Source organism: Lingula anatina, chromosome 5 (assembly GCF_051362555.1).
Source record: "Lingula anatina isolate TDL-2025a chromosome 5, LinAna3.0, whole genome shotgun sequence".
In the NCBI taxonomy this organism is placed as follows: Eukaryota; Metazoa; Brachiopoda; class Lingulata; order Lingulida; family Lingulidae; genus Lingula; species Lingula anatina.
The window spans coordinates 15,189,025-15,212,706 of record NC_141771.1 but is presented as its reverse complement, the minus strand read 5'-3'; the positions used below and the strand labels follow the sequence as shown (position 1 = coordinate 15,212,706).

The 23,682-nt window shown below is 37.7% G+C and overlaps 1 protein-coding gene across 5 annotated transcripts in view; it reads left to right on the top strand.

The window, feature by feature from the left end:
- The window catches only part of LOC106179577 (calcitonin gene-related peptide type 1 receptor), a 60,370-nt gene that overhangs the window by 27,679 nt on the left and 9,009 nt on the right, over nt 1–23,682 (top strand). For all 5 annotated transcript variants that reach the window (XM_087012993.1, XM_087012996.1, XM_087012995.1 and 2 more), the window contains 3 exons: nt 18,638–18,751; nt 20,928–21,034; nt 22,576–22,667. In XM_087012993.1, coding sequence (XP_086869119.1) covers nt 18,638–18,751; nt 20,928–21,034; nt 22,576–22,667 — 313 coding nt within the window. The remainder of the gene's footprint in view (nt 1–18,637; nt 18,752–20,927; nt 21,035–22,575; nt 22,668–23,682) is intronic.

Sequence of the window (23,682 nt, the reverse complement as noted above, 5' to 3'; positions counted from 1 at the left end):
ATAGAAAGAAATGTAATAAATTTACCCACAGCAAGTTTGCATCTTATCAAATCAGGCGTAAGTGAAAATGATTGGCAGAGAGTTTTCTTGATACCATTTGAGTCTGTCAAAGAAACTCAACTACAAATAATGCAATACAGAATAATTCACAATGTGCTGTACACAAATTCTACACTGTTCAAAATGAAAATAGTTACTAGCCCAGGATGTATTAACTGCCATATGAAAGAAACAATAATACATCGTTTTGTAGAATGTGTACGTGCAAGAAATTTTTGGATTGCATTTGAAAACTGGTGGAACATTCCGAATAACACCATACACTTCAGAAAAAATGAAAAAACTATAATGTACGGGTGTCTGTCAAGCGACCAGCGCGTAAAAGCTTTAAATTTCTGCATTATTGTGGCTAAACAATTCATAAACAAAAATTCAGAAAATCCATCAGTCTATGATTTTGAACTGTTTCTGCATTTTCTTAGTCAGAAGAAGAAAATAGAAAAATACATTGCAATAAAGACAGGAAAAGAAGACAGGTTCAATACAAAATGGAAACGCATTCCTACCATAACGTGTTAAAATTTTCACCTCTAGTACGCTATAGTTGCCGTTATGTAGTTCACAACAAGCATGTATACGTGTAGTATGTATGGACGGATGAGTGAGTGAAAGTAAGTCTATATATTTATGTTCTTATTTATTTATCAGTATTTAATTACCGTAATTATTATCAGTATCATATGCATTTAATCTTTGATTTTCTGTCTAAATATTTCATTATATATGTCATAGTTGCCGAGATGTAGCTCACAACAAGCATGCATACGCGTAGTATGTATGGATGGATGAGTGAGTGAGAGTAAATCTATATATTTATGATCTTTTTATTTACCTATTAGTATTTAATTACCGTAATTATCACCAGCATTGTATTACATGCATTCAATCTTTCAATCTTTGATTATCTTTGTATATTTTCTTTTTTTTTTTTTTTTTTTTTGAGTGAATAAATGCAATAAAAAAAAAAAAAAAAAAAAAAAAAAAAAAAAATCAATGTGTTTTCTCTATCGCCTCCTCTGAGAGAAACCCGAACAGATGACATTAGAATCAACGCCGCCGTGTTTTCCCCCTATCCGTACATCGTCCACTTATCACGCATCGGTGCCCGTCCTCAGCGGGACGCGATACGGAAAGCTTAATAAGATCAAATCAATTCAGCCAAATTCATCCAGCCTGGTGGCCACTGTCGAAGTACGGCGCAGAGTCTAACAAGGAAGGAACTTATGATGGATTGAATCAATTTCGCGTTTTCTCATTTTTCGATTTCTTTTATTTCCTTATTCTGTGTCTTAAAAAGCTGATAATCAGCTGAGATTTAACCGGAACCATTTATCTTTCCGACTTAGTGCTCTTTCATTTCATTAAGAAACCCCGAAAAGGGTTGTCAAGTATGATTTTGGTTAATGTGCCACCGAGAGAAGAATACAATGTTTCTATTAAGGTGCATGGGGTTTTAGCGTGATTTGTTCTATTATTTATGAATATATCGTGATGGTGGGAAGAATTTTGTCCCGGTGGTAAACTGTGATTCAAGTAAAGGAGCATGTTCTCATTTACTTATATTATAGAACACAGCAACACTGTCCGAGTTCTAGTGTTAGAAACTACATGGTGGTATTTGGTCGGCTTTTGTAGCAAAAAAAAAAAAAAATTAATAATAATAATAAAATAAATGCCTTCAAATGCATCTTAAAGGTTATCTTTTTATGCTGGAGTCTTATGTTACCGGTACATGTAGGTATTAGGATTTCTTAAGCTCCTCAAGAGTAGGTGTATACTAAAATCGTTTCAGTAATGCGGTATTCTCATTGCATTCTACACATCATGGTCCTCTATTAAAATACACAGTGTGCTTTCCGGATCTTTAATTAGAGCGAGATGGATGCTTTCATCGGGGGAATAACAGCACGTCTTCACGTAATTTCTCTCAGATTTCACCCTTTACAAAACGTTTATTTCACTGAGCAGATCTAGAAAGCATACAGAAAAAAATACGTAACGAATCGTTATGTTGCCTTTAAACCAATATGTGAGTCTTAATTGCATTTGGCGTTTCTTTGTTCTTTTTTTTCACAAACGCGAAAGAAACATTTTGGACACCTCTTCTGCAGGCTCAAACGACCTTCGTGCTGGCCCGTGCTTAAGTTTTCTTTAATGTAAAGCTGAAACTTTTCACAGACTTTCTCCTACTGTTTGTCGCTTAAGGAATTAATCTGAAGAGCAGCTTTGAAGCCCAATCACCTTCAATTGGTTGCTTATTTGAACAGAAGCGCGTGCCGGTGGCAAGCGTTTAATAACAAACAAGAACCCCAAACGAGCGGCACCTTTAAGCTTTTTTTAACCAGTTGGAACAGCGCAGACTAAAACAATCAGTTCGACATTAATTCGAGAATGAAACTCACCCACACAACTTGGTGTAATGAAATGTTTTTTTTTTCTGTTTATGTAATGACACATTTTGTACCTCGTAAAACGCAATCCGAAATTCCATGGTTCGTGTCCGATTTACGTAAAGGCGCTCAAAGAAAAAACCCAAGGACACATAAAGACCAGCTTAACTGGTGAACATTGGTGTGGATCCGCGTAAAAGATCTCTGCCTCGACAGGCTTTCTCCATTTGCGAAATCCACCGACTGCAGCGTTACACCTGCAGCACGGGCAAGCTATTAATGTTCCACGAGCAGCTTACATATTTTCTCTAGCGTTCCTGCACGGCACGTTCAAGCAGTGAAATGAGCTGTTATCTTACAGTTGGTCGTGGGTTGTGGTAATGGTTTACGGTGTATTATTAGCTTCATGATGTCGAGCCAAAAAAACAAATGCATGTTACAACTATTTGGCATAGAATGTTCACTTCTAAGCCAGCTGCGACATATCTAATCTGGCATATGTTCAATCGAAGGAAATATATTCCCCGCAAAGGCTTTCCTTTCTTTTATTGATAGTCTCATACACGGGTATAGCGGCCGTTTCTAGTAAGGCACGCCCTAGAGTTCAATACCAGGCTTATTCATATTACATCTTAAAATTTATGAATATTTCTATAAATTTTAGTCATGATATAAGAAAACTAGAAAAGCAATTACAGAGTTGCAGACCTCTGACATTCATTCTTAGCCCTGCCAAGGTAATCAATCAATGTCTACATGGCCTTACTGTTAGTGCAATAGGTCAGGACACAGCTTGTAAAATACGTCTACGAGCTGCCCCACTAAAATAGGCCAAAGACGTAATTATCACTGCTTGTGCCTCAGTGGTAGGCCGTGCCATCCCCAAAACCTAATTATATCTTCCTTGGTCCATTTGTTACCTAACCTGACAATTTCATCTAAATCCGTCCATGTTTTTATTTTTATTTTTTAATTTTATTTTGCATAATGCTGCTAACAGATAGACTCAAAAACTAACCACATATAACTAACTGGCGGGACCACAAACATAACTTCCTTGTCGGAAGTAATAAAATGGTTTTTCGATTTCATTCTACTGAGTATTGCTACGAAAATTTAGATCCCTTTTATATTGAAGCAGGGGGCATATCTTTTCGCAGTTGAAATGACAACGGTAGGAAGTAAAATAGGAAGTCAACGGTGATTCACGAAATAATGAACAGAGTGAATATAAAAGATGGATCGAAACCTCTAGGCTCATCATAATCTCGGCTCGAAAAATTATTTTTGGATTCTCATTTTTTATGTTTTCTATTTTGTAATGCAATTTATTAAACTACAAGCACGTAATCATAGCCATGAAATGTCTTATTTCCTTTCTGTTACATGGTCGTGGTATGCGTGCTGTTTGATCTATTGCTTGGTATTTATGAAATTGGATTATATATCCATCGTTTCATCTCAGCCATAAAAGCAACAGGAAGCTTTGAGTTAACTTTAACTTCTCTCAGTACTAAATTGTTCTTAATCACTTATCACGTCATAACAGATGTAATAATCCACAACTTTATGCTTTGATCGAAAAGTTCCCCATAGTTTCAAAGGTTAATCCACCTCATGGCGTCTATAAGCAGTCGACTTATCTTGATTCCGAACAAGAAAATGAGAAAATGCCTGCGTTTTTTTAATCTGATCCGTTGTTTGTCCACTGTGTGAAAATGGCGCATTTGATTACTAGATTTATATAGTTACATCACATGAAACATATACTGCGCGTAGACACGCTAATCTGACACATTCAGATGTCTGAGTAAAAATAAGGGCAGGTGTAACGTAACAGAGTATTCCCCATGATAAAGAGCCCGCTTCCCATTCCTTCGTTGAGGTCAGGCTTTCCCTAACCATTATAATTAAATGGAGGGCGGACTTTATGTTTATCGGACCCCCAGGCCTTTCTGTTACGCGGACCCCCCTTCCTGCCATCCCCAACTTATAAAAAACAAAACGGCTATGCGGCCTCTTGTCCTTGCCAAATTATTATCGTAGGGTCACTTACGGAAGTACATGTAGCAATATAGCTCTAATTACCCTGGTTGAGTTTCATTATATAATGGATTGCAATTTACTCATAAATGATAGAAAAAGGTTGGTGCCTGACTATTTTATAAACAGACCTAACACCTATAAGTTTCACAACCTTTTTGCTAACGCAAACACGTACCCACACACACAGCCACCCACACCCACGCGTACCCACACACACCCACACGCACCTACACACTCACCCAACACACACATTCCTTGATACCCCAAAACGATTAGTTTCACAGTTTGTTCACGAACCGTCATGTCATAAAAAGTAACACGACCATCCACATGAATCGTAGCATGAACACTATAATTGAATAACAATATTAAAGGGATAATAACTCTTCGTATGATATCTATATTTCACAATAAAAACATTGTGAATAACTCATAGAAATATAATAATATATTGTTTTACCACAAAAACGGCAGTTATAGCTATTTTTTCTGATATCTGAGCTTGTCTCTAGACCACGTGACCTCCATTGATGGCTATACTCTTTTAAAATCTCTTAAGAGATTTTAACAAAAAACCAAACTTCTTAGAAAAAAACCAGGGACTAACTTTGAATGTAAAAATGGATTCATTAACCTTTGGTTAGTATGGGAAAATTTTTGTTTACTCCAGGAAAATTAATTTTTTGGCCGAAACGAAGAGTTATTATCCCTTTAACAATAACGTCTATGAGGCTCTCAATACAACATTGGCTGCTAAGGGGCCGCTCGCAATGAATTTTGTCGACCTAGGTAATGCGCACCAACCCCATGGGGACTCGGGCTGATTACAATCAGATTTACGGACTAACACGCCCACTCTTGAGTAGACTAAAAACGGTGATTATATGAGTACGTTGGGAACAAAACAGAGGCGCGTTATCTGTTAATCTGATTGCATTCAGCAGGAGTCCCCGTGGAGTTAGTGCAGTATAGCTAGGTCGAAAAAATTCAATATAAAGGGCCCCTAAGACTGCCACGAACCTAAAAGACTAAATTCCATTTCACAAACAATCTTACAGGTCGCTTATTTCGTTACCATTGTATTTTAACCAATCCCCAAGAGGGAATTGCTTTCTTTTTATAGTGGTATCCCATTTTCAAACTCATAGTGTTGACGGCATAGCTCATTTCGGTATGCCCACTGCATTTATTCAGGGCCAATCGTTTGTAAATTTAACCATTATCTCAGGGTCGACTTTACTTAAACTAAACTACTTACTAATAAGTTCATCGGGTCTTGTTAAGCCTAATGGTACATGTATATGTAAGATGCACTATGAAACATGCCGTTGTGCACGTGCACGTTAATTGTGGTGAAACAGTGATCTGCCAACGTTCTGGAAAACATTTTACATTATTTTTATTTGTTTATTTTTATCAGAATACTTATCTGGGTCGAAATGTACGCTTCAGCTGGAAGTCTGAAATTGTACATATACTTTTTTTGATGTCATTCTAAAATGATATTCAACATATATACTTGGTTATTTCAAGAGACGCTTCAACGTACGTATTTCAAGAGTACGTAGACAACAGGCAAGATAATCCGAATCATATTATTTACCATGCAAAACATGCAACCACAGACAGAAAAAAAAGAGAATCTACAGGAGTAACATCCACAAAAACCTACGCAACAAATCTTGACAGAATGGAATCAGGAACTGCGAAAACAAATGGAAAACATGCCAACATGAATTTGAATCAACATCGCACGCCAGGATGCGAAACCAAGTCTCCAACCAGGCTACGACTTTATACTTGATAAATCAACAATGTCGGCAAAATGCTGCAGCGGAAATTGGAATTTTGACTTTAAAAAGTAGTGATAACACAAATATAAATAAAAGACACTGACAACACAAACGAATTTATTTACAGGAGTACAAAATTCAAATCATATAGTAATTTTGTAATAAAATTAACTAATTGATCAACGAGGAACGTACATGTAAGATAAAACGCCTTTGTACATTCTTCTCTAACGAACCAGATGTCAAATATTTTCGTATCTCCATTGTGGAAACATTACATTTACCTGTAACATTTCAATTTATTTTAGAAATTGGTTCATAATAACTTGGATCGGGTCAGCAATTCATGTACGTATTTAATTACACTACTGCACTGCGGCAGGAAGCACAAGGAACAATAAGACCTCGTACTGCTAACACCAGGGCACGTCTGTACTATTTAGCGTACTGCTCGTCTTCCTGCCAGCATTATTTTTCTATGCAATGCATTAAAAGTAGAGTCCTGGGAAGTGCTTTAGTACTTAAGTTTATTTGACGGATGAAGTGAAAGTAACGTCGGTGTGCGAGGACAATGTTTGTTCGGCGGTCTAAACAAACAACCACAAAAACAAACAAACACACAAACAAACAAACAGACAGACAGACAGACAAACAAACAAAGAAACAAACACACAAACAAACAGACAGACAGACAGGCAGACAGACAGACAGACAGACAAACAAACAAAGAAACAAACAAACAGACAGACAGACAGGCAGACAGACAAACAAATAAGATAAAAGTGATGCCTTTCAGGGACTTTAAGTAGTATTGTACATGCCTATAATATTAATGACATTTGATACATAATTTTTTTTGTAATTATCGACCGGTCGCGATTTAATTAAACGGACCATGAATACAATTCGCCACGGTTATCGAGCCTAGCGTCTTTCAAATTAGCGGCGATGAACAACCTGTACAAGTCATTAGTTGTTTTAATGCATATTCATTGAAACCCAGTCAAAGACCAGAAAAACATTAAGGCTATTGCATTTTCAAATGAATCTTTAACATGGTGTGGATCACTGGAAAAATACGTCCTTTTTCGTCTTTGGTTCTCATATTTGCAACGTAATGGACAGGCGTAAAGGGGAGTTTCGTCCTACGCTTTGGTTAAATATGCGCCTTTTCATTAATAAAATGTGCTCGATTCACATTACAGACTGTTTCCGACTTAATTGAATCACTTAATACCCGGTGTCTAATGTGCATGGACGCGTCTCGCACTCTCTGTCCTTTTATAATAACAAGGTTACACACTGTGCATATGTACTTCACATTAGTGCTCAAACACGGAAGAAATTACCGAATGCCGATTTAACTGGGGAACCATACTGCTGGCAGGGGGCGGATCCTGAGATATTTTCTGACAGTCTTCCAAATTATCTTTGTTGATCCATCCTCATTTTTGACCGTCTTCCGACAGAAAAAGTTAGATACCCGTCTATATAAAATCTTGAAAAGACTTGAAATTCTGACCGTCTTCCGGAAGAACCAGAAGACGGCCTAAATCCGCCCATACTGCTACATGTACCCACAACCTGGCCCATTTTGTGGCAACTCTATTGGGATCTTTAGGCCCGAGCATGAGAGTTTCCGTTGCCGGTGAGATACGCCGGCTAGATTAATACGTCATCGGTTTGTGCGCACTTGTGACGTTCACCGCATTCATATACCGTCATCCCATCTAGTCTGCGGAATACAAGCGCTCCTATCTAGCCAGTGCGGAAGATTATTGAAAATAGTTATTAAAGGTTATGTTTGCTAATTTATATGTTCATGCAAATTTCAACTTTTTAACAGAGAGGAGCCGCTAGTTTTGGTTTATCAGGCACGTAGTCGGGGGGCTGATCGTGGGGTTCTTACGAACTGCCATTTTTGTCGGGAAAAATTGCACTTTTGGGTAATATTTGTCTCCTTTTTCATAAAAAAGAATCCCCCCCCCCCTTGGAAATAGATGGCTACGGGGCCGTATATTGTTATTATTATATTGGAATGAGCGCCAGCATTCCGGGACATTACCGGAACGCGAAGAGAGAAGCGCGTTACTGGATACATTAGCACATACGTAACAATCTTGCCGTCGTATCCCAACTGCACCGGAAACTCTCTAAATTACCTAGCTGCAGAGCCCGTTATGGTTCCTAACTATTGGTTCCTACAGGGCTGGGTAAAGAAAGCCTACGTGCTGATTGGCCCAATCAGGGCCAACCTGCTGAGATTTATGGGGGCATTCAGATAGTACCATCGCACTAGTTGGGTCGGTCCAATTCTGCGAGGGCTCTCGCTGAGTGCAAACGGCTGAACTGAATGACAAGCCTACTTGAACAGCTAGGAGGAATAGGTAATTAATTTTCGTGTGCGCTGGGCTTAAGTACCCCTGCTCAAGGATACGCGTCAAGCAATGAAAAAGCTGATTCCACTGACTGCACTAGGCGAGAACCACACCCCCGCAGAATTGGACATACCCAACTTGTACGATGTGTCTATCTGAACGGGGTCTTACAGAGAGCATAAACAACAATGCGTCTATCTATGTGTCTATTTAACAATGCACGGTGTGTCTATCCAGGGAATTATATCCGATATATCAAATATGGCTCGCACTTGACAATGGATTCCCGCCTCCCACATGCACCACCCCAGCGGGGGCTTCAGAACAGTTAAATCTCGGCACGCTTTCAAGCATGTGTAGCCATATTTGATCCGCGGATATGTTAGTCCGCTGTCCTGAATGAGCTCTTAATTTGTCTATAATTGTGAGTTCAGTATACATGTACCAGTATATTTGGATATCGAAATGCTATTTTCACCTCTGGAATAAGCAACACTCAAACTGGCGCAATGATGTATATATAAATATGTGAATTATTGTCTTTTCGTTTTGTTTTTCGAAGTAAAACAATACGATGAAATTTTGATGAATTTTGTACTTACAGTAACTATGTTGTAGTAAAAGGTTGCTGAAAGAAAAAAAAAAAAAAAACGGCAGCCAAATCAATATCTAAGGACGTTTGGAGAAGAAGGAATCTGCCTGATAAGAAACTGTTAATCAGAAAGCATGTTCATCAATTCCGAGGTTACTCCTTGCCGGCAAACAAAAACCTATTCTGATCTACACTAATTTCAAAGGTGAAACTCGGTTCATAAACAATGCATAGAAAATGCCGGTGACATTTGGAGGCTAGATTATCTAAAAACTACTTCCCGACAAAAAATACAAAATGTATTTTTTCCGTATACAAAATGTATTTTTTCCGAGTCCCGTTGTAAATAATAAATCACATCCAATTATAAGTCTGGGAACGACGTCTCGATGCATTTTGCGTCTCACAACCATGGTGCACCTGCGGCTGCAAATGACTCAGCACGATGCGTTCAGAATAGGGGTCTAACTAGTCCGAGGGTCAAATATGGCCGACCCACTTGAATACTTCCCCACGGGATATCTATTCAGTGGCTACTAGCGGATTAGAAAGCAAGCTTTCTAGTGGGTCGCCATATTTGACCCTCGGACTAGTAAGACCCCTATTCTGAATGGGGCCTAGGTATGGTTAGTTCCTAGTCATGGGCTACAGACAATGCAACACTAATATTTACATGTTGTGGTGATTGCAGAGTGCGACTATGGGGACTTTTTAAGGCACCCCCACCCCAAGCTGAAAATATAATAATAATAATAATAATAATAATAATAATAATAATAATAACAATAATAATAGAAACACAATAAATAAAGGATAAATAAATATATAAAAAAACTCTCTCTTGTATTCATCTTGTGTTGTAAATCAAGTTGATCCATACAAAAAATCAAATAAAGCATGCATACATTTCTGCTTGTCTTTATACACTGTGGTGAATGGTAAATGACTGATAGGAAATCACAGAGGCTCTTCTTTTAGGATTCGATTGTCCTTTAATACCGCTCACATCCGGTTTTGTGGGGATAAATTGCTCACATCCTTTTACTGTCAATTTACTGGTTTAAATTCAGTGGCCAAATGTCAGCGCGCGAAGGTCACGTCTTTTGATCGGATTTCAATGGAAATTGGGACTCTTTTTATCTAGCAACGCAACCTGTAAATGCCTAATCGTTCACATACTAGTAAACAAATTCGAAAACTTGCTTTAGAAAAATAGCTATTACATTCGTTCATACTCAAATACACCATCAAACCGGTTAACTGGGCTCATTCTCTCCATCAACCGAGCAGAAGAGGTCGTTGATACATGTGCCACGCTACCGGTAATACTACTAGTCTAGTTCAGTCTCCATCCGATAAATTGGCTTCACTTTACAAAATAATAAAAATGGCTAGATCTTAAATCAAGGGGGGTACGTGTACAGTCACACTGGTTCAAATTTAGAATCACTTTAGGTCAGGTTATATAGACTGACAGATTTCGACCATTCAGCTTATGAAATTGCTGCAATCAAAAAAATAAAATACATTCGTTCATAATATATACCCTGCCACTTGTCTGTTTACAGCCCACTTTCCTCCAAAATCTGCAATTTCAAAATTAAAAAAAAATAAATAAATAATAAAAATAAATAGATAAATGAATAATAATAATAATAATAATAATAATAATAATAATAATAATAATAATAATAATAAATATCGCGTGATTTTACGCAAATTTTCGAGACTTGGGCTTATCTCGGATGATGTCTTTTAAAACGACACAGCTGAACAGGAATTTCGCCGCTAGACACTTAATTAATTGAACAGCACGGCAAATTAACGCGTTTTATGGTGACGTGATACACGTGCTTCTTGTTAATTTAACGTCTTCCTAGGTTCGATACATCACTATAATAATGACAGGCTTGTCACGGTTCATGTTTATAAAAAGATATCGCCCATTCATCGACCGGAAGTTCGACCCATGCTGCTGACTTCAAAAGTCAAAGAGCGCCATAAAATGTCTGACATGTATCGCGAATAGAGGTTACGCATGCACTCAAGTCAATCGAAAATTCCCCTATCAAAGTTATCTTCGTCCCATATCACTTGGAACTATGTTTTTTATTCCACATTCAACAATAATTTTCCCCATTCACAAGATACCGCCAGATTATTTCCATTATTGCAATCCCATGTCTATGATTAGATCAGCATTTTTGACTGCCCTGCCAACGTAATGAAATTAAGGATGTTTTTAGGAAGGTCTATCCAATCAGAAATGATAAATATGCTGTTATCTATCGATACAGAAAATGCACGCAAAACTTGTTTGTGTCAGATTTCAAAGTTGTGACGCTGTCCGATTTCAATGTCATTTTCCTGTGTTTTTAAAACAGTGACGGTTGTGGCAAAATGAGTTAAATTATACAAATCGGTCAAGCTTGAAAAATGATTTATTGACTTACTGTAATTAAGTTGTTCAACTAAATGAAAGATCCCCTCATGCTTTGTAAAAAGTTGGAGGTATTTGATGTTTTAGATACATACATATGCCGATTACGTGTAACTCTTACAGGCGCATTTATAAAGGTTACTCAGTTGGAGTTTTAAATGAGGTGTCAATGATCCAGTGTTATTTCAGCTGGAAATGAGAACCTTAAAATTTCACCTTTTCACGCTAACTGTAAGTTTCAAAGGTAAAATATACCATTTTACCTGGTCCCAGGTAAAAAAAGTGTGGGTGTGATACGTGCATGCACGTTTATAAACTGCAATTCACTCAAGTATGATTGAAGATATTGGTCTCCAACATTGCAGCATTTTAGAAACCTTTAATGGTGTAAAAGCTAGTTCACGGCGAAATAACCAATGTTTAATTAAAATCATGTCTGATGAGTTATCATCCTTGTTGAATTATTTGCACGTACGGCTGAAATCTACTGCATGCAGAGAATCTCCGCAGCTTCAACGTATTCACCGTCCGTAAGTGTATAGAAGACGTTCTGTCAATTCTTCAATACCATTATACATGCAGTCCAGTTGTCAAAATGCCAATCCTGACAGTTTTTCTTTCTTCGTTTCTATTTTTCTTTCTTTCTTTCCTTTTTTCACTTCACTTTATTATTTCATTTACAGTAGTGCATTCCCTATGACAATTAAAATTAACTTGGTTGCTACGTCTGAGACACTGAGCATTTTTCAAGATGGCCGCCAATTAGTGAGCGAAAATATGAGAAAAAATAACCGGCAAATGAATTTTACAGGATATAGCTCAATTTAAACAAACATTATAGGATATGATTATTCCTACGTGGTAGAAAACCTCAACTAATAAAATTTTCTGAGACCACGCTATCAACAGAACCAGCTCTGCAATTGTTACAGAATAATAGAATAATACATTGATTGATTCCGTGATATGGAGATACTGGGAACGTCAAGGATATTATATTTGTGATTCAAATGTGCACATACCCGTCACATTCATGCTGCATACTGCAATATGTGTCACGAGTACATGAATTTCTAAATACACTCAATTTAATGACAAATCCATTCGAATAATTAAGGAACAGCATCTTAATAGAAATTCGGAAAGGCCAATCTTTCAAAAATGTGTTTTGAAATCAATAAACAACAACATGACAGTTAGATCCAGTTAAACTCCAAATGTCTGGTTTCTGAAATGTTAATCCGATCAACTTCAAAAAAAAAAAAAAAATTTTTTTTGAAATGCCCCTTTTTGTGCCTTCTTGCCATTACTTATACGTGTGGTTACATACACGTGTAGTGTCACCTCAAATGCAAAACTGGATTTTCATCACATTGGCGTTTAACGGTTTCACAACATACAGGATTGTTAGACAAGCTTCTTCACATTCAACTGCTAATATCCCAATGTGCAGATCATCGAGAAAAAAAAAAAAAAAAAAAGAACCGCGTATATATTCGAAAATTAGTCCCCGCTCAGATGAGCTGTCAATTGGAAAGTAAATTGTATTCTGAATGACTTCGGGAAAAGGTCAACCAAAAGCAGCCATGATACACTTAAATCAGGTCTATAGTGCAGATTAAGTTGGTATCGTGTTGATGGGTCTCCTGTCTCTAGGGTGGTTTACTGGCATGGGTTCCACTAGCTTATATAATGGAAAACGCTATCAAGATGTACGCCACTGTCACGTTTTAAGGACATCGACATTGTAACATGTCATGTCTCCAGTTCGGGACACGATGTCATAACTATATGATGTATTCAGCGCTAATAGACAGAGATTTGAATAAAAAATTAATGAATGGATAAAAATGAGAAATAGCGAGAAAAAATCAGAAAAGGAAATGGGAATAAAATCGCAATAAGGTACTTGGAAGGAGTAGATAAATGAGAGAAAAGACAAAAAAAAAAAAAAAAAAAAAAAAAACAGATTGATAACTTAAGTATCAGTTAACAAATATAGGCAGTGTACCGTAAAGTTATATCGCAATGCGAGGTCTTTCGGGTGCAAATGTACTGTTTTTGATATGTAATGATATGGGACGAAGAAAGACGCTTATAAATACACCACCTCAGAACTTTTAACGACTTTGATGTAAACATATGTTCACTCATGTAATTCATGTTTCTGATGGCATTTCATATTTTGCACTTTGTGTGTATTCCTTTCAATATTGTCCCAAGTTCCGAGCCAAACGCTGTGCCTGCCTGGATGCCCGTTGGTTAGAAGAGGCATAAATGTCATGCGTATATCCTGAGCGTGATAAATTTCTTTTGACCGAGGAAATGCGTCAGGTTTAATCCATTGTTAATTGTATGATAGACACATAATATAATCATAGACAGTGTTATTTGTTGCAAAAAGTAACGAATTGCGACTTACGTGAAATTCTGAAATATTAGCCCTTATAAAACACGAGGCTAGGGAAACTATTATTGCCCCACACCCACGAAAATGTCACAAAAGATAAGACTGAGATATTTGAAGTTTATGAACGGCGATGCATGGTTTGACGTTGAATTCTGGTAAAATGTCATTGCCTCAACTTGAATGATGATGACAGTTGGTTAAGTTGATTCCCCAAACTGTATAAAAGCCTGATGTAATAGGGGCTTTAGATACGTACTTAGTCCTATTTTTTTCCTTTTTTGTAAGTTACCTTGGAATATCCCAAATGACCGATTATTGCATCTCATGCAAGCTCACTTATCAAATATTGTGCAATATGTGGTTTTGATTGAAATATCATTCCCTGAGGCTGTAACTTGATTTGGGCAAGTATCAAGAGTCAAAAGAAAAATGAAATAACATAAGACAACATAAAAACGTCAAACTGAATTACACGTGTTTTGCATGCGATTGCGATTAAGGAATTGATACGCGTGTACCGTCTGGTTTGCAAACTAAGAGGTATAGTCTGCAATCTATTGTGCTTTGACCATCAATGTATGAAGTTGTCTTGTCGTCGAGAGTTCAGTCTTGTCAATTTTCCCAGATTTCTCCTCGGCTTCAAACCCAAACCTCCCATTTCCAGTTGATTATACACTTTTCTTCTAGAAATAAAAGAATGATCGAATCAAATTCCATTTTTGGTCACGGCGATGCACTTTTAAAGGTTCAGGGGAATGGGGTGACCCTAAAATAGTCCTGGGGTATACTCGTTGTCCAAATCCCTGATTTTGTCGCTTGCGACCGACCTTCTAGATCCAAAAATTGCGTATGCATCTATATACATGCATGTATGTACGTGTATGTATGGAGGAGGCGGGTTTGACTACTTAGTTCTTCCCCTCTCTGAACTATCTTATAGAACCCCTTATACCAATTTCGACGAAGTGGACTATATTTAGCCGTCCATACAAGTTAAACCAAAAATGCGAGTATATATATATATATTGTTTCAACAGCAACGAGATGAGTTGATATTTTTAAAGGTGTTTTTAGTGGTTGGTCCTTTAAAAGAGGGTGCCAAGCGAGTACTTCCCTCAAGCCCGCCCCCTTACCGTCTTTGGTTCACCCCCTTTCCCCCTGCTCCCCCTCAAATAACCGTATAGCTAGTGAAACTGGACAAAACCCGAACACAATTTTTTTTTAATTCTACCATTGCATATAGTTTAACCTGGTCGTGGATTGACGCAAAGCCTTCGAAATTGAGGTCTCGACCTCAACGCATATTCAAAGCATATTTAAAGAATGGGTCAATTTTCAACTTTCTGTTGTAATTACACTTGCACTTACTTGCCTTCAACAAAGGACAAGTATAGGTGACGTTTAATCACAGACTTCCATCAAGATCCTAATTCGCGATAAATTGGTCATCGTGAACCCAGTGCCTCCTACAGCTTTTAGTACCGGTATATATTATATAGTAGGAGCTTACTATATAATTGAAAGCTCATAACGGAGACGAAACCAATCAAAATCAAAATCACTGACCGAGGAAAACTTTCTAAACAATCTTGGATGGTTCTAGGAAAACGTCAATCTCAGTATGTGGAAAATGCAATTAGATTACCCTGACTCTATGGATAACGTGCATGCCATGTGTTGTAGTCAGATTTCATAAGGGACTCGTAGGCGGATCTGTCTTATATGTTAAAAGGACATACATGTTCAATAAGAAAAGAATATGGTAGGTTGACCAAGTCACAGAAACTCGACAAGGAAATAACGATTGCTTCGTTACAGGCACCAATTGACCTCCTCCCCCAAAATGTCAGAAACTCAAACGTAAAGAAAGTTTTCTTGTAATATATGGTTCGTAATTCTATGAACAATTTTGGTCATAGTGATTAAAAGAAAGAGGTTTATTTTTTCAAGAAAAATTTTATTGCTTGGCTTCTGAATCTCTCGCACAATAAGATCTGTGCCCAAATCAATTTAATTTCGGAAAATACAATTTCGGGTGGTTCAAACTCAGGCACTCTACAGATTTTCTAAATAAACGTTACGTGCATCTATTCGCTTCTACATTAAGTTAATGATGTACGAGAAAATTGCATGGAATTTGAAAAAGAAATGCCGCCAGTTAATTTTTCTGCCCCATGCACATGTTTAATCCAGCCGGGCCTCTGGCATCTCATCAGGGTTGATATCTATAAACTTTAAATGCCGGACTTAATGAATCGATGTTTCATTTTGCCCGTTATTGCGATGAGTAATGTTACAGCACTTCAAAAGTAATTGCCGTTAAGTGGATCTCTTTCGTTAAATCATGAACATTTCAGCAAATTTTTAAGTACGCAGTGTGCAGTTTCAGCTAACGATTACATTTCTTAACCGCAATTAATTAACTTTACATGTGTTTATAAGCAAACTATGCGGCTTGATTTGGTGCTTAAAGGCCTAATTGTGCTTTTGGCTATTAAAACGAGTTCAAGCGTACCAAGACAGCATGTTCCTCTCCGTCTTTCGAATGTGTACGAAGTCTAAGGCCCCATTCAGAATAGGGGAGTAACTAGTCCGAGGGTCAAATTTGGCGACCCAATACAAAGCTTGCCGCCTAATCCGCTAACAGACACTGGATAGATATCCCTTTGGGAAATATTCAAGTGGGTCCGCCATATTTGGTCCTCGGACTAGTCGTATTGTGAATGGGGCCTAATATCGTTGGTGTGGGAAAGCGCCCCCCCCCCCCTTTTTTTTTTTTTTTGTTTCAATCACGTCAGGCAAAAGAGCAAGAAGTGGGCAGGGTTAGTTGAAGGGAATATTCCATCTACCGAACACTGTTATTACCATCATTTATTTATTTATTCATTTATTTGTTTGTAAGTTTTCAGCTGCCCCCTCCCCCCCCCCCCCCCACCACCATCGCCCACCCTACACACACTCCCTCACACTTACATTAAGCTTCCTACGCGCCAGGTTGAAGTTTAATTTCTAAAGCCGGTAAGATATCATGACGATGAATGTGCGTTTCACATATGATCTAACAGGAAATTGATCATAAGAGTATGATAACAAGGAATAACAGGATAAACTTGGGATAACTCTTGTCAATAACTGCAACACTTGTCTTATTTGGGCGTAATTGGATTGGGTGTGTAATATCTCCCAACTATAATCCATATTCTTCTTTTAAAAAGGAAAAACCGTCTCTCCTTTACATCTCAAATGATACATCCATTTTATCACTTTAGCCGATGTTAAAAATGTAATAAAAATCGAAAACTGCTCGCGCAACGCCGTCAAAATTTTCGATTCCAATTACTATTGTAATAACCGAGGGAAAAGGAGGCGACTATGAATGGTTTTAAGATACATGTATAAAAGTACGTATTGGGTTCTTTATTTTGATGATTGCTGCGCGCCAGCTTCAGAGAAAAATAAGACACATTCCCCATGGCCACGAACTGGTCTTACCTTTTTTAAGTTCAAAATGTGGTGTACTTTTGTTTAAGAAACGTTCATACATTGTAGTGCAACTTTTCAATAAAGTAAAAATAATGATTAGTCTAAATCATGAGTCACTAATTTTTATCTTTTATCTTAAACAAGACGCGGTATTTCATACTTTTGTTTTTCTACTGATTTATCTTCGGTCTCATTCGGACTCAAGAGATATATTCTGTAGTCTTAGATTTATTTTAGGACTAAAATTGGGCTAACACCATTTACTTAAGCAAACAATGGGTGAGCTTTTGGCTTTCCTCTGGGTAGTGAATGGTGCCCTTCTCAGGCAACATCTTCAGGGACGACCGAGAAAACTTCTGCACTGATCAATGAACTTGGGTTGTCCTTACCAGGGTGTTCATGCTAAACTTTATTACAATTCACATCAATCCTGGATCAAAATTGCCTTGATATGTCACTTGATTAATTAGAGCGCATTCAGAACAGATGATCCGCGGACTAACTGATCCGCAGACTCAATATGGCCGACCCCACTTCAAAAACGATGCCGCTAATTTCCCTGATGGTCTCCCCGCCTCGACGTGAATCTGAGACACTGGGAGCAAAGCCTAACATGAATTCAGCTTCATTTATATCCTCATTATACTAATTACAAGATACATGAAGAAATTGAGAATGAGGACTCAAAAATATTGTGATATATGTCACATAGAGTATCAACTTCCTATGTATAATGCAAAAGCTTCCATTTTATTTGTCATGCATGCACGTCCTTTTACATTTACATGTTTGACTTATTAGTATTTATAATAGTTATAGTATATAGTTATATTGTAGTAATAGTTATTACTATATTGTACCAATTTACAAATCAGTTGAATTGACAAAAAACGGGGGCAAGCGCGTGGGGTGGTGAATTGAATAAAACATCGAACAATGACATTTCTGCTTTAAAAGTGGTTGCATGGTTTTCGTGCACTAAGACCGAGATACATATTTTATATAGTATACATTTGTACATATGTATGATTTTTTTAAATTTTAGGCCTTTACTGCTATCGCACATGGGACGGCTGGGCATGCTGGGACGACACCCCTGCCGGGACCACGGTGTACTCCCCCTGCCCACAGTATGTGTCCAAAGAGTGGGATCCCCTGGGTGAGTATTCAGTGGTGAGGGCACCGGATTACATACACATTCAATAGTTAGAAGAGCCTATAGGTCACACAACTTTGGAAGAGCTATCAACCTGTGTGAATGCATGTCTATAGATAGATAGATAGATAGATTACTCCTTAAAATGAAATAATAATAATAATAATAATAATAATAATAATAGATTCATACAGTCATCAGCAACTTCCCTTCACATTTTCAATTTTATTTCAAAACCCTTGCAGTGTAAAGGTGCATGCATCTATCAATTTGTTCCTTCACTTATTCACCTTCTTTTTCTACTCCCATATTTAAAAGGAGTTTATAATTAAAATTCGATTCGTTGTGACAGCTTTGCGCTTTTCAAATACATTTTCTCTCTGTTTAAGAAAAAAAAGAGGTTGTTAAAGGAGTACATATACAACGCTAAGGTAGTAGTATCATATTATGGTACAGTGTAGATCGATATATTAGGAGCTGTTTCCTTTTCCCCTAAGGCAATGAAGAAATAGATTATGTCATCTTATGACACAATGCTGTCACATCAAACATACATGAGGATGAATTTGCTAATATCAGATGATGGCTTCATGGCGTAACACCAGTGTGTTTGTGTTGAAAATTGTTTTTTATTTCGAGCAGATCTCCCTTACCTGAACAGCTACTAACACCGTTTTGACGCCTAATTAATAACAACAATAACAACTACGGTCAATCTGATGCCAGGATTTTTTTTTTTTTTTGGGGGGGGGGGGGGGGGGTATCAATCAATACTGGTAGGCGAAAGAATGACAGCCTTTGATGGAACATCGTAATTAGAGACTCGTATCTCATAGGCAAGACAAAATTAAAACAAACTCTGGCACGGGATTGTATTTCACCCAAATGCCGTCAACTATCCCAGTTTTCTTGATGCTGTTTGATTTAGTTATGGAGTTACGGCAAAAAACGGTCATTATCTTACACCAATTTACAAAGCAATTAAATTAAAATAAAAAGAGGCAGAGCTTAAAAGGGATGGTAAATAAAACAACGAAAAAGTGCACTTTAAAAGTGCTTGATTTGATTGCACTAATATCTAGATGAGTATTTCACAAAAAGAAACGAGAAAAAACTGTTTTGACCAAGTCGAGCGAGTTTAACGTATCGATCTACCTTAAAGTGATTGAGACTCCCAGAAGTAATGACCTCGTAAACAGATTATATACGAGACTCTCAGAGGGAATAAATAGTTGGAGGGTTGGGCTTACTGATGCTTTAAAACATCGAATTCGGATAGTTCCCGTTTCCAAGACAAAATGCCAAAGCCACGTCTTTTTTCAAAACAAAACTGTAAAAGCAGTGCATTATTTCCACATATTCATGCTTCATTTGTTCAGCAGTTACACACACTGGACATAGAAGTGTCACCCCTACTGAACCAGTACTTTGGGGGAGATAAATGACTGTAGAATAATATGCTCCTTTTATCATTTTTTAACATCAAATTTCACAAAAAGACCAACAATATAATTCCATGATACAGCGGTTTTATACTCATTAGTCACATTATAAGTAGACCAGGCATAATAACTTTGATTACTCTGATTCAGGGGGTGACTCTTCTATTGTCCAGTGTGTGTAGAAGAGCTTCTGTCACACAGCTTTGGAACAGCTACATGTATCAACCTGTGTGCATGTCTGTCTATAGATACAGGCCCGTAGCCAGGGGGGGGGGGGGGGGGGTTCGTGGGGTTCGAAAGAACCGCCCCTTTTGCTGGGAAAGGTCCACTCTGGGTTAAATTTTAACTTGGTACATGAAGTCTGTATGGGAAAAGGTCCACTTTTTCAGAAAAAGAACCCCCCTTTTGAAATTGCTGGCTACGGGCCTGAGATAGATAGATAGATAGATAGATAGATAGATGGATGGATGGATATACAGAAAAATCTGTCTGACTATAAATATTACAAACTAACCTTTTTTCCTGATTTGTTAACTGCATTTTTGGAAGATTTCTTACTCGGGTGTTATATACTTACAATGTAGTATTTATAAGTTCTCTCTACCGGATGTATTTACCGTCTATAGATTATACATTTAAGCAATGGTTTCAAAACAAATTATCTTTTGATACAGTAAAATGAAAAAAAAGCAAGTAATTTCTACATGTATTTAAAGCGCCTTTTCGTATCATTTTAGCGCAAGCGTACAAAGAATGCACATCCAATGGCACATGGTGGAGACGTCCCGACACTGGCGCCGTCTTTACTAAGTATTACAACTGCATGGACGAGGAAAAGATGACGGTAGGCATGCCTATCCAGCCTTATATGTTAAATGTATTTAGGCTTAAAGATATACACGCAATAATAACAACAGCAACAACAACAACGAAAGTAATGATAATAATAATAATAATAATAATAATAATAAATAAGTAAATAAATAAATAAAAGTCCATGGTACCATTGCGCAACAATTCAATTGAATGAAACATTTAAGGCGGCAGTATGCCAACCAAAATGCTGAAAATCAATAAGATAACGGATATGTTTCTTTCGCGTTCAACGTGTACTTTCGCAAAAACATAGTTTCCTTAGATTTTTTCGCATTTACACACATCAACCAGGGCGGATCCAGATATATTTTGATAGTCTTCCAAATTATCTTTATTGATCCATCCTCTACTTTTGACCGTCTTCAAACAGAAAAAAATTAGATCCCCGTCAATGTAAACTTGAAAATATGACCGTCTTCTGGAAGACCAGAAGACGGCCTAAATCCGCCCCTGTCAACCCTTTCAAAATATTCAATTGGATAAATGCGCTGTTCCGGGATTAAGTCGAAATCTACTGCTCATGCAGACACCCACAGAGAAAAAATATCCAAACTCTTAACGATTGTTCCAGTCAATTTATCTCGACCGTTCTCTGCCAAATTGGCACCCAATTCAGACAAAGATTAGCTCGGTCTCGCCTTAATAACCCCGTGCAAGGATTTACAGTCTCGGAACGCTGATTTACACAGGCTTAAAGACTTCATAACCATCCCTCTCGACGCATCGATCCGCCTTAATTTACTACACGCGGTTAGGTAACGTCTGCTTTATCTAGTTTACCCGATGGAGACATCCTTGTCCTTGTCCATGATCTGAATCTTCGTCAGGTTTAATGTATACTTCGCTTATTTGATTTTTGGATGCGGCTTCCACGCTAATTTACGAAAAAATTGAATTTCCGCCAGGTTCACACTGATTTTGGGAAATGAAAATGTCATACAATATATTTTGCATTTGTAGATTTTTTATAGTCGTTTAGTTATCGCATGCATAAAAACGCACTCACAAAATACACACAAACACACGACATGTGCAGGCACGCGGACACGCGCACACACAATACATCCTCCCTTAACGCACACAAGCACGTACATGCACGCGTATGTACTCGTTATTCAGCTTACCCTTTTGCTTCTGAATAAAATAGCCCTACTTATTCATTGGTAGACCAAGACAAAACACTCACACGTCGCTGATGATACAATCATATAATTACTTAACACGATAAAAGTATGTAGTTAAATAATCATTTCACAATCACAAAACTGAATTTAACGAAATGAAGTTTAGTGCATAGCGACGGCCTGCCCGGTATTGATGTTTCAGTAGTCAAACGATTTTCACAACGGATGCGCGACGGTTGGTCGTGGTTCCTCTGGTAGAAAACAAATTTGACACCCTAGGTTGATGTATACACTTTAAAAAGCACGTTCAGTATAAAAACAAATATTCAGGCATTGGCACATTCCTTTAGTAATTGCGTTCACCTTGTCATTTACTTATTTTCAGGAAAACAAAAGCGCAGTGTACGTGTATCTAGCCGGGTATGGTGTATCCACGCTGGCCATACTCATCTCTTTGGTCATTTTCTTTGCTTTCAAGTAAGTATATATATATATATATATATATATATATATATATATATATATATATATATATATAAGTATATCAACAAAAATTATCATCATCATCATCGTCAGGGGCGGATCCAGGATTATTTGAAAGGGGGGGGGGGTCCGGAATGACATGCCTCGGATGCAAAGCTGACCATCGCCCCCTTGGTGTGGGGTTCGAGTCCTGCTCAACGACGCCGAACTTTTTTGGGTGTTTTGGGTAGCGAACAGTGCCCTTTGGAACGGTTTAGAACTATGGTTTAGCTAGCCAAAATTCTAATTTCAAGAGGGGAATATTGGTGTGATATAATTTTTCCCCCCCAAATCCGCCATTGATCATCATCATGTGTCAGGCCTGGTGCAGGCATTGGCGATCATGGTCCAACAATTTACTCTATTTTCAGTAGGTTGGATGAACTCGTGATTGTACAGTTGTTGATTTGTTGCGAAGGCATTAAGGCTATCAATGCATGATGATCTTTGCCTTCCTCAACAGAACAGCCCTTCTGTAATTATCTCCGCCAATGATTTAACCGAATAACAACGCTTGCTTTGAAATACTTGCTAAATTGCACTTGACGACAAGACGATACAAGAACTGTCAGTGAGCCCATGGAAGACAGAGTATCGTATGACCATTTAATGGGGAATTTTTTGCTTGTTTATGTGTCAGGGCGGGGTTTTATCCTTGCCACATGCAGAGAAAAATCTATGAGGGGTTGTGCTGTTATGTAAGAATCATGTTTGGAAAATGTTAAGAATGTGTATCTACCCGATATACATTGCATTCAGTTGCAACTGAAACGCGGCACTTTAGATACGAGTCATAGGTTAGTACTGCAATTTACAAAATGACTTTTAAATGTGTGCGACTGTTTTGACGACAAAGGTAAAAAAGCGACCAACGACACGATTAAACCGTAGGGGTAGGAGATTTAAAAGCATGTCATTTTACATGAAATCTTTGCCAATTGCTTTGATCATTAATGCAATAAGCCGTTGC